At 36.3% G+C, this 18554-nt stretch overlaps 1 protein-coding gene across 5 annotated transcripts in view; it reads left to right on the top strand.

Moving 5' to 3' along the window:
* The window catches only part of septin9b (septin 9b), a 73265-nt gene that overhangs the window by 43234 nt on the left and 11477 nt on the right, over window positions 1–18554 (top strand). For 3 of the 5 annotated variants that reach the window (XM_058778658.1, XM_058778659.1, XM_058778657.1), the window contains exons 4-7: window positions 12671–12844; window positions 17716–17844; window positions 17988–18069; window positions 18181–18318. In XM_058778658.1, the coding sequence (XP_058634641.1) occupies window positions 12671–12844; window positions 17716–17844; window positions 17988–18069; window positions 18181–18318 (523 nt within the window). Of the gene's footprint in view, window positions 1–917; window positions 1066–11998; window positions 12103–12670; window positions 12845–17715; window positions 17845–17987; window positions 18070–18180; window positions 18319–18554 lie in introns of those variants that run through there. The other 2 variants (XM_058778661.1, XM_058778662.1) reach the window with 2 other exon arrangements.

Below are 18554 nucleotides of genomic sequence, written 5' to 3'. Positions count from 1 at the left end.
ATGCATACAAACATACTTGTGCACATGTTCATAGACATCTGTGTTTCACTGATACAGTGATGGCAAAGATATATTTAATCATTTCCTCTTGTATCGACAGTGACTGATTTTAAATTTATTTTACTGATTTTAATGTATGTTGTTGAACAAAGTGTAGTGAAAATTAACTTTTGCATCAGAAGCGCAAGAAAACTGATTGTAATGTGGTGTTGCGCGATATTTCCAAGGAGTTTTTGCACTGATCTTCAACCCTGTAACATTCCACCACAAAACATCTTTTAAAAGACAAAAGTGATTTACCAGGCACAATGAATGAGTGATGCCAAAAGAGTTACTCAGTTATGTATTCTAAACAAATAAATAAATGTTATATTCAATCAAAATGACAACTAATTTGATATTGGAGAGAACACATTTACAACAGTACTACTTAACTTTCGGCAAAAATATAAATAGTGTTGTTAATATAAATAAAAAATGTTTTTATACAATGACATTTTCTTAAATTAATTTATAAAACAAGCTTTTTTTTTCAGAATTCGCAACAAAATGTATCCACTTACAATGATATACCTTTAATAATACACATTAGGGTTTATTTCAGTAAGGGACATTTAAAGTACTCATACACATGGGAATACACATTCAAGTGCATGTTTTATATCATGGTGGGGACTTTCTTTTGACTTCCATCGTTTTTATATTGAGCTAATGATATTTTCTATTTACCTTACTCATTTAATCCTCACAAAATCTCTCAAGACATTATATATATATCAGATTAAGCATTTTCTTTCTTTCACAAAGAACACTAGGTAAAATTATTCTACTTTTGTGGAGACATTTGGTCACCATAGTGTATGCAAAACCTGAGCCACACACCATGACAGATTCTACTATAGCCTGTTTGAATGGGTGATGAGTGCTGCTTGGCTGTTCTGTGGTCACATGACCCTGGAGTGGGCGTGGCTGTGAGTCCAGCTGGTGTTGCAGGCTGACTCAGGCACAGAGAAAGAGGGACAGAAAGAGAGATAAAGAAAGACAGCAAGAGCTGCTAAAGGAAGGGTGAGTCACTATCTGCTCTTCATGTTTACTTCTGTTAAAACAGGCTTTCTTTGCTTGAGTTTTATATCTCTTTCCAGAGTCTCATTCAGAGAGGCTGTAGCGCTTTTACAGAGCTACAGAGTGGGTGACGTGTGTGTGTGTGTGTTGCTGCATGCACAAGTTTCCCAGGTGTCCTCACTGTGTTCTTGCCAGTGAGGAAAGGAAGCAAGTGAGAGAGGAAGAGAAGGGGAGATTTTGGCTAGCGTTTGTGGAGTTTTGTACTGTGTTTTAAGACCTCTCTTTCTCTTGTTTGTCTGTGCATTGAAACAGATGATAAGCTCAGTGAACCCCTCCTTCTACTTTCTTCCACCCCCCTCCCTTTCTCTCCTCCTCCTGGCCCTCTCTTTTCTTTGTGTGGGGTGTGTGTCATCACAGCTCTTAGTTTCTAGAAATCAGACATTTTGATAATCAGTTATAATTAGTTTACATTGGACCCAGAATCCCACATGTTCAAACTTGTGTGTCATAGCTTCAGATGTTCTCTGTGGGTTGATTATAAACATCCAATCAGTGTTGTTTGAATGGCTTCCTGTGTATTCTCATATGTTTGTATTGCATGACAATGCAGTTCCTGTTGTTTAATTGTTGTCATTAACATGGAAGCTAATTGACCTGTGTGTATTCAACACAGATCTGTTCTGTTCCTCTGTTTAACTTCTGATTCCATTTGTCAGTGAGTGTCAGATTACTTCCAGTAAGTTTTTTCCAGTAACAGCAGTTAGCAATTTATCTAGAACACTGATCTTTCAGTTGTTCTAAACCAATTACAAATACTTCTGTCATCTCCATTTATATCAACAAGGTTATATGATACCTGTTCAGCAGAGTTCCTTTTTCAGATAAAACACCACTTCCTCATATATCGACCCAATCATTTCACTGCAAATCCTACCACATCTGTGGAACAGCTGAAATTCTTTTTTTTTGCTGAAATATATTATTCCACTGCAGCTGTTTTCTTTCTTTTTTAAAGCATGAACCCAGTTTTTTAACATCATGTACATGCATCCAAATGTAATATATGCTCCAAATGTAAAAAAATAAAAATAAAATGACACTGCAAGTGAAACAATGACCTGTGTAAAAATACAAGAAAATAAGTTGTTGAACAATGATGTTGATTAGTTAAATGCATGATATAGAGTGCATGTGTAACATGATGATCCCTGCGACCACCATACCATATCACACTGATGTTGATTGGCCATCAATTTTGTGTTCAGTATCTTATTTTGTTCTTCACAATAGTAATAGAAAGATTAACTAACAAATTAATATTATTACAAATGTTTACAAAATAAGAGGAGGGAGCATTCATTTATGTCAGTTCCAATGTCTTCCAACAACTTTTTAAAATGAAAAATACAGTTTCAAAAAAGTCAGATGTTCACCCTCTGTAGTGCTTTTGATTTATACATTTACATTATATAGGCCGTAAATATGATTATTTTCTTGTGAGTGATCAGTTTAAAATGACAATTAGCAATCTGTGCTCATCACAAATGGTTTTTCAGTGTTTCTTCCCATGGCTTTTTTTAGTTCTCTCCAATTTAATTTGCCTACAGCACTCATACAGGCTTTTTTTTTTTTTTTTCTAGAAGCTACTTTGTAGAAAGCAGTATTTTAACACCCTTCGTCACCATCTGCTTGTGGCATGTAATGGCAAAGGTTGAATTCTCAAGGGGTGAGCAGAATGAAAGATGAGTCCAGTAGCATTCTTCATGCTGAGCACCAGAGTTCACCTCACCACATCTACAGATCAATGTACGTTGGCTGTGTAGTTTACAGTTGCATCTGGCTTTTGACAGGAACTGAGATCTGTACACACTGGGAAAACAGTTGGAAAAGAAAATATTCTGAATACAAGCCTCTTGGTTTAGTCTGTGGATCCACCGTCTGTGCATTAGCAGCTTTTGATTGGCAGTGTTTGATGGATGGTGTCAAGGGAGTCTCAGTCAGAGACTCTGACATGGAAATCAACACAAAATGAAATTACTTTTTACAGTGATATGGCGGAACTCTATGGGTTTTTCTGGTGCCCTAAGAAGAAACACCCCATTTCCAAAAGATTTTTGGATACATAGGCTTCTTTAGATTTTCACAAGGATTTGTGGATTTTTTTTTTATTTTTAAATGAATTTTCATGTTTTACAACAAAAACAGACAACCCTTCCCTTCCATTATGCCATTTAACAAAGAGGGGAGAGGGGGGAGGGGGTGGGTCAGAATTTGAAATGAAAAAAATTCAACAAATACCATTATTGCTTTCTTTACTATTATACAATGCTTACCCAAGCCTGCTGTATAATAATTATTCAAGAACTGCTGGTTCCCCAGCGATTTTATACTTAATACGCTGTTAAATTGTCTTTTGAGCTATCACTATACCAAATTGTATTGTCTGAATTTGGAATTTTTCCATATTGGAATACTGAATAGATCCATCATGGTGAAGTACAGTGACCAGCCTCAATCATAAAATCATTGGGTAGGTTAATATCGTATTCCCAGAATAAAAGTAAATCGCCTCAGACCAGGAGACCTTTAGGGATCAAAGCTCAACATAGCTTGGACAGGGATCCCTCATTAAAATTACATTTTGCACATTGATGATGAGTGTAGAATACAGCTAGGTTTGAGACTTGAGAGTAATGAAATCTGTGTTTTACACATTAATTGGCTTAACTCAAGAGTCCTAATCCTGTTCCTGGAGGTCTACCTTCTATTGCAAAGTTCGGCTCCAGCCTTGATCTATCACATCTGAACCAGCTAATAAAGATCTTCAGAAGAACTTGCTAATTACAGACAGGTGTGCTGGAGCAAGGCTATAACTGAACTTTGCAGGTGGGTAGATCTCCAGAAACTTGGATTGTGCACCCCTGACTTAACTGATGGTTGAGTGAATAGAACACAACTTGGAGGGCTTCAGGCCAAATATCCATAGAAATCTCCAATTCACGAGAAACACACCTACATTTTTACATAAATTATGGTGACGGATTATGATTTACAAGTTATGTTCTTTTTGATTTTCTGTTCTAATGATACTCAAAGTCAATGTTTCATTCTTGTGTTTGATGCATCTGGTGAACACATGAAGCATGTGAGAATCATCTGTGTCTTCCAGGTGGTGTTTTAAGTGAAAGTTTCTAGAAATGATCCATGTAACTCAAGGCTCCATGTATCTGCTTCAGTAAAAGAAAGACATGAAACTAGGGTTGTTCCGATTCCGATACTAGTATCGGAAATTCCACCGATACCACAAAAAATTCTGGCATTGGTATCGGCGAGTACTTGAACCCATGTACCAATCCGATACCATTTTCTTAGACAAGACCTATAGTTATGTGCGCTAGCTTTGCTTAACACTGCAAATAGGAAATCAATTCTTCTTCGCTGCTCAGAATGCAAATACAGGAAGTTGTGCTGTGTTGCCACAAGAAACCACTATTTAGGAGATTGAGGTCTCTGCAGAGCAAAAGTGGGTGTCTCTGAATTGCTAGGCATTTTCAAGCTGCTGGGTGTTTCTAAATCATGCAATCAAAATGATCCCCCTGATTTAACCCCACCCCTAAACCTACCGTCACTATGACGTCAGCCAATCAAGTAACATGGTCAAAAAACGCCCCGATCTGGTAACTCCCATTACTTTGCAGCAGAGACCTATACTTGCTATTTAGAGCAGCGAAGAAGTACAAACGTGCTAGCACATTGCCAGTAAATCACTTGCGTATGCGACTAAATCTTCACCCTGGGCGACTAAATGATGTCTAATATTAGCCACTGGCTGATAAATAATCAGATTTTACACGCCAGTGTGTGAGTTGGAGGCTATGTATAAGTTTAGCACAGATATATTGTAACTCGCTGAACACTGACTGAGCGCTTCAGAGTTTCGCTCTCTGTCAAGCTATCTATTTTTCAGATCATCTGAATGAATGTATTTGACTTACAGTAAGCTCTAGTGTGAAGCGGACAACTCGCCGTCGCTTTGCTTTTTTTCTCACACGCAGAGAGAGAGAGAGTATTTTACATGTAGCGCGTCAATTCCGAATGGTATGTAAACTATATTCTTTGTTGTATTTTTCTGTCAAAATAACGGAGCTCCTTTGGAATTCTTCAGTTTAACTGCCGGGTTCTCCGGGAGTAGGCGGAGCTAATGCGCAAACGACAATCTCATTGGCTGGCTCACCTATTATCGTCCCTGTTTTGGTTTCAGCAAATCAGTTCGAGCCAATGCAGACAACGTGATTAATATTCATGAATCCAACAGCTCGTTAATCCTTAGTGCGTTTATATTGTTCTTAGCAGAATTCATAGTATGATTATTATTACCTTATCAATATTATTGATAGTTTTCCCCACATTTTTACAGAAACACTGAATGACCAAAAAAGCACCACCACCAGTCCTAAGTTCAGTTAAAATGACTAATATGCAATCATACATGGTTACCAAGTTTTAATTCTAATTGCTAAAGTTCTATCAATAATACTTGATTATCATAATATATTTATAATGCTTGACTGACTGATGTTAACAGTGTACTTTTTTCCAAACATTATATATTATATTTTTTGTTTACTCGCCAGACTATCTATCTATGGTGAAGCGAACCATGAAATAATTGTATCAATTCATATAGGGCTAGTAAGTATAGCTGTATAACCAGATACACAGTATTGGATCAGTACTCGGTATCGGCTGATACCCTGAGTCTAGGTATCGGAATCGGTATCGGGAAGGGAAAAAGGGTATCGGAACATCTCTACATTAAACTTTATAACTGCTTCCTCCTTCAAGTTCTTCCTGATCTTTAGAAATGACATCTTGAGCTTTCTGACTGATTAAAACACAGTCCAAGCTGCTGTAGCTGATCTGAGACCAGTCTAGATCTGTCTATTCATACAGTACCATATCATTTCTTACACATAAGTGTAACAAATTGAGGGTTTTCAATCAACTCGAAAAGATCATACTGAGGAGTTTTTTTCATTGGTCTACATCTATGGGAGCATGTGTTTCAGATAATTCATAATTAATTCTGCCTGACTTTCCTTGCACTTATTATCAGTAGTTATTTTTGCAGCCACATAATATCACTGAACCATGATAAATTTGGTCACTAGTATGTTGAGAGCTTGCTGATATGTCATATAGTCTTTTAGTTTTCCATTTACCAGCAAATAAGGTTGTTTCACTATGTTCATTCTTCATTTTGTCATTCACACTCTTTTCTGTAAGAACAGCTTTAGCAGCATTTACATTCCTAGCCTAGTGTAATCAGGACACGTTTAGCTACACATTTAGGGCAGCTGTCAGGTCTTCTAGGCTTCATTGGCTGTTGACACTAATTGCTAGTTGTACAAACGTTTTTCATTTGGCCTACTCCTGACTTTAAATGTCTGTTGCCAGACCAAAGTCCAGTTACAGGGGCCAATATACCACAGACCACTAAACATGGGCAAATTCCCAACTGTTCTGGCTCAGAATGAAGACGGAATTAAATTGTATGTTGCCTGTAAGGAATGAATTGTTATGGCCTTGTTTCAGCATTTGCCTTGCTTTCCTGTGGATATATGGTTTCTGTACAGGGTTGGATCAGCTTCAGAAGGGGGACACACAACCTCCTTAAAGTGAAAACAGGAAATCAACCAAGTCAAATTTTGGATACAGGGGTAGAGCGTTCTTGATGTCTTGGAGAACTCATTGGAAAAATGAGACCTGTGGAATACTGGCCTATAGTTGGGGATTCTGTGGTTCTAAATGTTGTAATTTTCAGAGAGGACAAACCCGGTCATACTTCTAGATGTACCTGATGAAATGCATATCATGGTCCTTGACTGCAAACTGCAAAATTATAAGCATGGTCAGCTGTTCAGGCATTCTATTCAGAATGGACTGAGATATATTTGAACAGAATAATTCAGCCTTAGTTCTTCCTGACTTATTTTCTTTGCATTTACGATGCCTCTTTTTTTGACAAAAAGTTCATAATTAATTTGAATGAATGTAATGTAATGTAGTAATTTAATGAAAGTTATGAAAATAACATACAATGTTATGTTTTAAAATAAATATATGAACTATAAGACAATTGTATAAACTCCAAGACAAGAAGTTATAGTAACATAAATGTGACATTTACAATAGTTGAATGTGCACGTAAATTTGCCTGCATGTGTGTGCAGGGACACACTTCAGCGGTAACCCCTATTTCCTGTTTGTTAGAACACTGACACATGCTAGTGAAAAATATAGGCCACAGCCTTTGCATGAGAGACAGGATAACTGCCACTGAAGGTACGACTTTTTCGAAATGATTTGCTTTGGTATTTAAAACTGGTCGTGTGTATTAGAGTGCACACAGTGGGCTGATCATGCATAGAGCTGTTATGTTGCATGTGGCGTAAGCAGAGTCTGATCCCCTCAGGAAATCCTGGTCATTACCACATCACTTTTGACTTTAAATGTTATATTGTAGTTTTTTTTTGTTTTGTTTTTTGTGTGTGTCTGGCCCACATTTCATGGCCTATATGAAACAAAGCTTATTTTGCTGTACCACATATTAACCCATAAACGTGTGTTTATTCAGGTCCATAAGACTTTGATCTTATGTTTTTTTGGTAAATCAATTTCCAATTTATTATTTTCCAGATTCCTTTGTTAAAGGTGCATTGTGTAATTTGGTTGATTTGGTTGATAGGAACTAACTTACAAAAGGCTTATATAGTTTCTCTGCATATTAAGCTAGGAAAAGAGAAAGTTTTTCAATCGTCTACAAAATTATGTTTCACATTAAGAATTCTCTTTCATTGTTTTAATGCATAATTCATTGATCTTTTGTGTGGTTATAATTCCCATATAGTATTTCATGCTTAGTGATGCTTTACAGGTGCTGGTCATATAATTAGAATATCATCAAAAAGTTGATTTATTTCACTAATTCCATTCAAAAAGTGAAACTTGTATATTATATTCATTCATTACACACAGACTGATATATTTCAAATGTTTATTTCTTTTAATTTTTGATGATTAGAGCTTACAGCTCATGAAAGTCAAAAATCAGTATCTCAAAATATTAGAATATTACTTAAGACCAACACAAAGAAAGGATTTTTAGAAATCTTGGCCAACTGAAAAGTATGAAAATGAAAAGTATGAGCATGTACAGCGCTCAATACTTAGTTGGGGCTCCTTTTGCCTGAATTACTGCAGCAATGCGGCGTGGCATGGAGTCGATCAGTCTGTGGCACTGCTCAGGTGTTATGAGAGCCCAGGTTGCTCTGATAGTGGCCTTCAGCTCATCTGCATTGTTGGGTCTGGTGTCTCTCATCTTCCTCTTGACAATACCCCACAGATTCTCTATGGGGTTCAGGTCAGGCGAGTTTGCTGGCCAATCAAGCACAGTAACACTATGGTAATTGAACGAGCTTTTGGTACCTTTGGCAGTGAGGGCAGGTGCCAAGTCCTGCTGGAAAATGAAATCAGCATCTCCATAAAGCTTGTCAACAGAAGGAAGCATGAAGTGCTCTAAAATTTCCTGGTAGATGGCTGCATTGACTGTGGACTTCAGAAAACACAGTGGACCAACACCAGCAGATGACATGGCAGCCCAAATCATCACTGACTGTGGAAACTTCACACTGAACTTCAAGCAACATGGATTCTGTGCCTCTCCACTCTTCCTTCAGACTCTGGGACCTTGATTTCCAAATGAAATGTAAAATTTACTTTCATCTGAAAAGAGGACTTTGGACCACTGAGCAACAGTCCAGTTCTTTTTCTCCACAGCCCAGGTAAGACGCTTCTGACGTTGTCTCTGGTTCAGAGGTGGCTTGGTAGCCCTTTTCCTGAAGACGTCTGAGTGTGGTGACTCTTGATGCACTGACTCCAGCTTCAGTTCTCTCCTTGTGAAGCTCTCCCAAGTGTTTGAATCGGCTTTGCTTGACTGTATTCTCAAGCTTGCGGTCATCCCTGTTGCTTGTGCACCTTTTCCTACCCAAATTCTTCCTTCCAGTCAACTTTGCATTTAATATGTTTTGATACAGCACTCTGTAAACAGCCACACCTTTCAGTAATGACCTTCTGTGACTTACCCTCTTTATGGAGGGTGTCAATGTTCGTCTTCTGGATCATTGCCAAGTCAGCAGTCTTCTCCATTATTGTGGTTTCAAAGAACAAGAGATACCCAGAATTTATGCTGTAGGGATGGTCATTTATTCAAACTCAAATGTAAATATTCTAATATTTTGAGATACTGATTTTTGACTTTTATGAGCTGTAAGCTCGAATCATCAAAATTAAAAGAAATAAACATTTGAAATATATCAGTCTGTGTGTAATGAATGAATATAATATACAAGTTTCACTTTTTGAATGGAATTAGTGAAATAAATCAACTTTTTGATGATATTCTAATTATATGACCAGCACCTGTATTTACTGAGATTTAAGTTTCAGAATAAAATCTTTAACTTGCATAATAATGCTTACTGTAGTTTTTTTTTCTAGATGTTTGTTTGAATGGGTTTTCTAAATTAATCTAAATTATAATGTCTTATATGGTTTGTGGGTTTTTAGATGCTGAAAGGGCTCTTTCATAAAGCGATGCAAAGGGTAAATCAGGACTTATCAGGCTTTTGCAACAGTATCATTTATCTGAACTACAGCAATGTTGATTATTCAAAATGTGTTATTGTGTGTATGTTGCCAACAGTCGTTTATTGATTTCGGGTTCCCCAATGCTAAAAAGTGACTAGACAGTTTGAGAATCACTGCTCTGGATAATCCATAGTTTTGGACTATGATATGAAATTTAGCACAAGCATAACCAAAAGGGGAACTAATTGATCAAAAATATATGTTAACACTTTAGAATAGGGAACACTTATTCACTATTAACTTTTCCCTCAATAAACTCCTAATTTGCTGCTTATTATTAGTTAGTAAGGTAGTTGTTAAGTTTAGGTATTGGGTAGGATTAGGGATGTAGAATAAGGTCATGTAGAATAAAGCATTAATATGTGCTTAATTAGTACTAATAAATGTCTAATATTCTAGTCATATGCATGCTAACAAGCAACTAGTTAAGAGACCCTAAAATAAAGTGTTAAATATATATATATTTAAAAGAATAGGTTGTGTGCCCGTGTCACTGCCCCCCTTTCCTATTCATGCCTCAGTTTGTTTCTTAGCAGATGGCCCACAACAGGTGTTGGCAGAAGGGGCAGCGGGGTAGTCATGTAATCAATGGCACAAATGCTCGTGGTGTCTGTGTATTAAACCATAATTAACATGCCCGCACATTGTGATCCGTTCCACCCACCAGGCCAGCAAAAATCAAGTCTTGTCCTGGCTTAGATAATGACTATTTGGCATACTCTGAACATGCTGTTTACATGGTAGATTTTCCTTCTCTTTTCTGTATGCATGTATCAATACATATCCAGTATGTGCACAATAAACACAATGTCTTCACACTTAATGTAATTCAATATTTGGTATAGAACCTCAGCTTTCATGACTCCAAATTGGCTAAACTTACAGGGATAGCATTCGACTTTGGTATTAAGAAACTGTGGTTCACTCAAGGTTGAAGTGTGGATTTCACATGTGATTGACTGTTGGGTTAACATATGAAAAATATAGGTCACAGTAAACCATGAGGCTTCTCTGATGCAAATGGAAAGTTCGGCTTCAGTGGTGAAGCTCGTTGATGGGTTAGGTTTACCTAAACCCATCATTTTATTTTAATTGGCTTTTAGGAGTTTTTGCCAAAACTCCACACAAACTGAAAGACTGCATTAATCATTGAGTGTTTGGAGCCAGAGTCTGAGGTGAAGGCGGAGAATGAGGGGTGTGTTTTGCCTGATTCTTTTTTTGCCTCTTGTTATGCCAGTATGTTTTATGGCCTCCAAGTTGCATTCATTTGTGATGAGTAAAATCAACCCTGTTATTCAAGCTTCAAAGCCACCTCGGGAGCTGTTTAGTGTGTGTATGTGGTAATGTGCGAGTTTAAATTGGAACTTAAGATGCTTTTTCTGAACAGGTTGCCCAATCTGCTCTAGATATGAAATCGCACATTTACAGTGAGGGGTTTTCACAGTATATAGTGTAAGAGACATAGTGACTGTAATGGTGTTTCTAATTTAAATAAAGAGTAAAACACAGAGACTGAAACTCATGGTATTAAATAGCATATGTTACATTCTCTAGCCAAAATATGGCTGCTGGTAGTTGTCTGTGTGACAAGTGTTTTTAGACTCTGTTTTCTCAGAAAAGGCTGTCAAATGGTGTGTGATTACTCACTGACAGGAAACGGTTTTCTTAAATTTGTGATAGACTACTGTACTTCAGCCACAGTTGAACATATGCAAAACAGTTTTGCATTTGACTGGCTGATAATTTTAACATAAAAATGTACCTGAAAACATAGGAGTGAAATAAAAAAGAATATTTAAAACAAATTAAAATAAAATTGTTTCTCAAATTTGGCTACACTCTCAGTTTTGTCTTGTATTGAACCCTTCTCTTGATACTTAATAACGGTATGTACAGATGTGTAGCATGCAGCATAAACTGTTTTGGTTAAGTCACAGATTTTTCACCTCAGGCAACTGATGAAGCAATATTGTGTTTCATAACTGATAAGTTATGTTTGTACATGCCTATGCTTTTTTGCTGTTAAGTAAATTCACCTTGTGTTATCATCTGGATATAATATGTTATTTATTATATTGAATTACATGTTTTTATTTATTTATGGAAACAACACTGGGATATTTAGGTGTATCTTATTATTTGAAGTTTGTGCAAGTGTCTAGACGTTCTATGAAAAGAGGAAGCCACATTTTGTCGTTAAAAAGAAAAGCAGCAACCTTGTCCCCTCCCACTTTCACATTGAGTTGTATGTCACTTGCTTTCTGTCACACATTTTTCAAGCTACCGAATCATCAAATTCAACGACTTTGCAGACTGAATACCCTCTTTTGGGTAAGCTTGTGGTTAACATTTGATTTATGTTTTGACATTTTTTGTATCTTTTGGCAAATACAGTGATCAATTGATCATTTGAGGAGAATTTGAAGAGGTTTAAGGAATTAAGAGCTTGTTAAAATTGGTTTTGTGAAACATGATATAATGGTGATTTAGAAAATTTTGAAAAGAAGTGTTGGTGTTGCTTTTATGTTTACATGTGTCTTGTTAATCTGAGGTAATAAAGATTGTGGGTTTTCTGCCCTACTTTATATCCATGTGTACTGACATCTGGTCTCTCTACAGAAACATACCAATACAGTATTGTCTGACTCGTAAATAGTTAGCATAACTTGCAAACAGTAATCCGACTTTTGAGTTTAGATACCATTACAGCTAAATTTGCATCATGCGATTTTTACACAAACTGAAAATTGCCAGTTGGGTTAGTTGACCAATAAAGCTATGACACTGATCATGTCATTTGAAAATTGCATATGCAAAAATGTTTAAGCCAATTTTTTCCATATACAGTGAAAATGCTAATGGGCTGTCTCTCTCTTTTTGTATCACATAATTTCTTTAGGGCCAGAGGTCATTACAAGTTTTTACGGCAATATGGCAGATGTAGGAAAGATGCCTGTGGCACAGAATGAGAAGACAAACAGTGAGTTTGGCTATGTGGGCATTGATGCCATCTTGGAACAGATGAGGAGGAAAGCCATGAAACAAGGCTTTGAGTTTAACATCATGGTAGTGGGTAAGTAGAGGTTTCAGTGTGCAATTACAGATGTGTTGCTTTTTCGTTCTTATGTACAAAATAAACATTTATTATCACTGGAAACTTGAAATAAAATAGATAGTTACATCAAAATTGTTCAAATAAACATTTGATAAGGGTAATAAATATTTTACATTATGTGATTTTTAATTTAAGTTGTGTATATTTTGGGACATTTTATTTAGAAAACAAAAAAGTTCTATGTACAAAGTATATGGAATGCAAAAACTAAGGTGGAAATTTGCTCTGGTTGTAAATTAGTATGGTTTGGGTTGGATATGGAATATGGTCCATGCCTGAGTGCTTTTGTAGTGCTGAGTTTTGCAAACAAGAAAAAATCTGCTCTATTAGACAATAAAGCAATTTCAACTAAATCAGTCAGAAGACCATATAAAAATGATTAAAAGGCTGAATTTGACCCAGCAAGCTGTTAGCTAAAAGGCCTTGTTGTAATCAATAGTAATTGGTGAACAAAACTAAATTTCATTTCCACATCCATATCCATAAAATATAATATTATATGCAATTACTCCTACACCATTTTCTTTTAAAGTTTATACCTTATCATACTATTTTTAGTGAGCAGGAAGGTTTTCAGTCAGGTCCCCCCCCACACACACTCCAGGACGCATGGTGACTTGCCTGGCATCTGCCAACCCACCCCCAAGATCCAACCTCAAGCTTTTTAAAAATGAATATCTTCCTGGAGATATATTATTCTCCAGCAGTATAACCCTGTGATTTTATTTTTCTTGGCAATGTGCAAAACTGAACATAAAACCTGTAGCTACTTGCAGAGTTTTAGAAGGATTGTTTCTTGATAATGCTGAATGTCTTTTGCTATTATGACTTAAGAACTGAGACAAATGCTTTTGTGTCTCTGAAAGAACATGTTGATGTTTGTTTTAATCTAGTGCTTTGGTAAATGAATATATAGATATGTAGCAGCTTTATGAAAATATTTAAGGCTTGTTCATGGATTGATCTTTTGGCAGTTGATGAGTGATTTTGAGTGTTTTGTTGTCAAACTATAATCCTCTAATGATCTTATACTGACTCTTTTAAGCTTGAACCTTGCCAAACTGGTCCAAACATCTAGAGGTTGGTGGTTGCTTTCAGGGATTTTATAGTGGATGGTTTTTCAGTTACTTACATGTAAGCCAATATGTTTATAAAAAAAAAAAAACCCTATAGAATTCAATCGGACATGGTTAATGCTTTCTGCAGTGAGAGCATCTGCCTGGCTGCTTCACTCAACTGATTCCAGCTGCAACCTTTGTTCTTGCTTTATCATGGATGTCAGTGAGAGATCCAACAAGCTGCTCCCACGAACCTCCTCTAGAAACACTGGCTCTTTTATAGAATTGTGTGTGTGTGCATGGTCATTGAATGAACCTGGGGGTAGGTGTTGGGTCAAATCTGCATATGGTAATGAAAATGCTACTCACAGTCGCTCGCATATAAACACACACACACACATTGCCATAGTCCCGTTTTGAACACGTAAATTAGGGTTGTTAATTTTTAATGCATTTAAAAACAGCTAGATCTAGTGCAACAGAATAGAGTCGAATGCAGGTGTCTGGAGATGAATTCGTAGCTGAACTAATGCTGCATTCACGTGCTATCGGAATTATCGTAAATTGGCCGTTCATGTCCAATTTCCGACTAGGAAGCTCATATTTACTATAATTCCGATAGCACGTGAATGCAGCATAAAAGCTGTGTCTTGGTGTGAGATGTCATAACTGCTCATGGTGTGAGATGCTAAAAAAAACAAAAAAACAGCAAGATGTGTTCAAATTGCCCTGACAGGCTGTGTTTACTTTTGCCCTAAATCAAGAAGTTGTCTCGAACATCAGCCCTTTGAAACAAATATTATATAATACGCCAGGGTTTTCAGCTCAGGCCTGTGAGGTCCACTCTCCTGCAGAGTAGCTCCAACCCTGATCAAACTCACCTGCCTGTCATCATCTAGTAATCCTGAAGACCTTGATTCACTTGTTCAGGTGTGTTTGATTAGGATTGGAGCTAAACTCTACCAGACAGTGGACCTCGAGGGCCAGAGTTGAGAAACAAAGGCCAAAATCAGTACATTAAAATAGTAGTTTGTCCAATTTTGCAGTATTCATAAAACAGTAGGGTAAACATACCTATTAAGCTCACGTAACCATTAAGCACACTTCCATTTTGAGATCAGATTATAAAAAGAAAAAATAATTTATTATCCTACTTGATGTTTTAACCAATTGATATGTTTGTTACTATATACCTCCTATAATTTCAAGTCAATCAGATCATTGCACGCTGAGATATGGGTTCACACTGTCTGTTGGCCATTTTGAAAGCTGTCTGAAAACTTTCACCAAAAGAGGAGCCCCTTAAATGTGCGTTTTTTTTTTTTAGCTGTTTAAGCCTTTATTTTGGGTAAGTTTCATCACTTATTGTAAAATTAAGAGATTCATTTTCAGACTTTTGCATATTATAACCATTATAACCTGGAATTTGGATGTGGGAAATAATTACGTTAGATCCAAAAGAGAGTTTTAGCAACATAGCACAGATGCTACAGAGCACAGTTAGCTGACTAGCTGTATAAGATTGTGTGCTACGCTAATATATTATTTCACAGGCATTACTGGCTTGTACTTTTACATCCATAATATTATAAATTGACATTGTATGAACTTAATACATGACCTAGACTATTTATTTAGCACAAATCCTGTCATTTTAATAAATATTACATGAAATTTATTAAATTGTTGCTGCTCCAATTAAGCTCAGTGTGCTCTCTTTAAGCTCTTCCACATTGAACTTCTATGTAAATACGTCATAAACAGACTTTAAATATTAACTGATGGTTGTCACTTTAATTTAAGTTAATAGATTTTCTATGGATTCTGTCAAATCTAATCTGCAGACTGGCTCTGATCTTTGGCAGCTAGCATCAAGTTTTCCAGACTGTAGATCTGTGGAGAATCGGGACAAACATTGTGTAGTGTATTCCAGCCTTAAGAGACTATAGATAAGTTGACATACATTTAAAAAGAGATTTCATAATGAGGCTAGTTTCTGTGTTCATCCCCATGAATTAAATATTTTATTGGTTTGTTTTATTTGATTTTTGAATGTGTTATTTAGCTGAACGTGGACTAGTCTAGATGTTGTAATGTGCTTAGATGACACTTCATTATGAATATATAACTGATCGACTTGAATGCCTTGTTGTTTGATTTTAGTGTTGTTGTTTTTTTTTGTGATTGACTTTGTACCTTCAAAAAATATATATTTTTACAATTATTAAAATTTTCCTTAAAATAAACAAGAATTTTTGGTTTCACTTTAGTTTGATGGTCCCTTTAACACATTCTATTGACTATAAGTAATGTTGCACCTACATTTCTACTAACTCTCATTAGAGTGTTAGTAGTGTATTAGTTGACTGGTAGGTTTAGGAAATGCTTTTGTCATTTAAAATAAAATTAAATATTTTTGTGTGAGAGATTAATATTTTATTTTAACATAACTTTTTGTACTGAAACCAATATCTTGTGCACTAAAAATGTCTCAATGTAGATTTTGGTGAGCTTAATAGGTACGTTTACCCTAGTTGAAAAGTAGCTGGATGACCTACTACTTCCACCAACATTCCAGCAGAGGTTCAATGGATGTTTTACTATATAAAGCCCACAGAGAAGAGTCGTGAATGACAGGGAAGAAACCCAACTGATGCCATAAAACACATGACCGCACCATCATGTATGGTTATAGTATGTCCAGATTACTTTCATACTACACATATGCATACTTTTTAATGGTCAATAAATTCCTCATCAAATGTAGTATCTCCTCAGACAGTATGCGATTTTAGACACAGTAGATAAGTACAGAGAGGAAAAGACAGCTGAAGGCACAAACAAGCAGAAGAGGTGCAAACTCTGCCCAAAAGCTATGCATAGAAAGTTGTAAATCTTGTGTGTGAAACGCCCTATCCTTGTATGCAAAATTAATTCTCACATTATCTTGTGACAAGTTCAGACTGCAACATACTTGATAGTAGCACTAAATTAGCTCAGATCTATTGTAATGCATATACAGTATACAAGGTAAGTAAACAAATAAACATTTTTGATATTTTAAAACATTTATACATCATCAATTCCTTTATTAATTTTATTAACAGCACATATTTTTTGAAGAAAACCAAAATGACCTATTTATGTATTCTTGTAGGTTTTTTGGTTCATGTATTCAAAGACTATAGAATACCCAAGACGTGTCACTCGTATAGTTGTGAATGGGGAAAAATGCAACGCTCAATATGGCCGCTCTATCGAACGAAGCCTCGCCTTCTGAAAAAAGAGCCAATCGCTAATCGGTAAAGTCAGCGCGTCACTGCAGCTGCTGTTAGAAGTCCTGGTTGCTATAGAAACAGTCAGCGTTCTGAGACGTGCACTAGGACTGCACACTGGCAGGTTTAGCCTGAGAAATAAGCTTTTTATAACGCTATTTGAACTAAATTTAAATTTAAAACATTTATGATACAGTTGTTGTCAGATTTCATTGGTGATTTCAAATATAAAATTTAATCGTAAGCTTGGCGACCAGTTTTGGAGAATTTGATGTTTCCCCATTCAAAGAGATAGGAGCTGCACTTGCATGCCCTAGAAGCATTTCAAAGATGGCCGCCGAGTGACGTGACTTGCCTTAAAGGGACTTTGATGTATTCTAGAGATAATTGTGTACTTTTGTCCTTATAATTTAAAAGAAAAATTTAATTGCACTAAATTAACTCATTAAATCAATATCCCCAGTGCCAATTAAAGATGTTGATTTTCTTTGTACAGGTCAGAGTGGTCTGGGTAAATCCACGTTGATGAACACACTTTTTAAATCTAAAGTGAGTCGTAGATCTTTGATAACAACAGAGGAAGAGCGAATTCCCAAGACAATTGAGATCAAGTCCATCAGTCATGGTACGAAGGCCTTCTTAACTAAAACTTAAGCTAACACCTGCTTATCCATTTAAGGATAAGTTGTATTTTAACACTTCCAACTGTCTCATAAATATAGTTATCCACTTTGTGTATTCGTCTCTTCAAACTCATCTTTTAAACAGATATCGAGGAGAAGGGAGTGAGAATGAAGCTGACCGTCATTGACACTCCAGGTTTCGGAGACCAGATAAACAATGAGAACTGGTCAGTGTCAACTTTATTAACTGTTATTCAGCTAATTCTTTGATTACTTGATGGTCTTGTTAGATCTCATGTGTTTCCTGGTGTCTCCCAATCTGTCTGATCTGTTTGTAGCTGGCAGCCCATCATGAAGTTCATTAATGCACAGTACGAACAGTATTTACAGGAAGAGATCAACATCGAAAGGAAGAAGAGGATTCCAGACTCACGAGTCCACTGCTGCATATATTTTATTCCTCCTACTGGACACTGGTGAGACACACACACACACAAAAACATTACATTTAAACTCGGAACAAATACCAAACATAGGTTTTTGTTATTGCTACATTATGTTTGCTTAGATAGTAGGGCCTTGTTGAAATCTGATTTTGAGATGGTAATTTAATATATCTTTGGGTGAATCAATACTGTAAGCTGCTCAATGCACTCAGTTGTGAAGTCGGGCTGAAGAATCGTTTGAATAATTGACCTATCGGTAAGCCCCG

The sequence above is a fragment of the Onychostoma macrolepis genome, chromosome 06 (genome assembly GCF_012432095.1).
Source record: "Onychostoma macrolepis isolate SWU-2019 chromosome 06, ASM1243209v1, whole genome shotgun sequence".
NCBI lineage: Eukaryota > Metazoa > Chordata > Actinopteri > Cypriniformes > Cyprinidae > Onychostoma > Onychostoma macrolepis.
The sequence above is the reverse complement of the archived record's forward strand: the minus strand, read 5'-3'. Positions and strand labels throughout refer to the sequence as shown.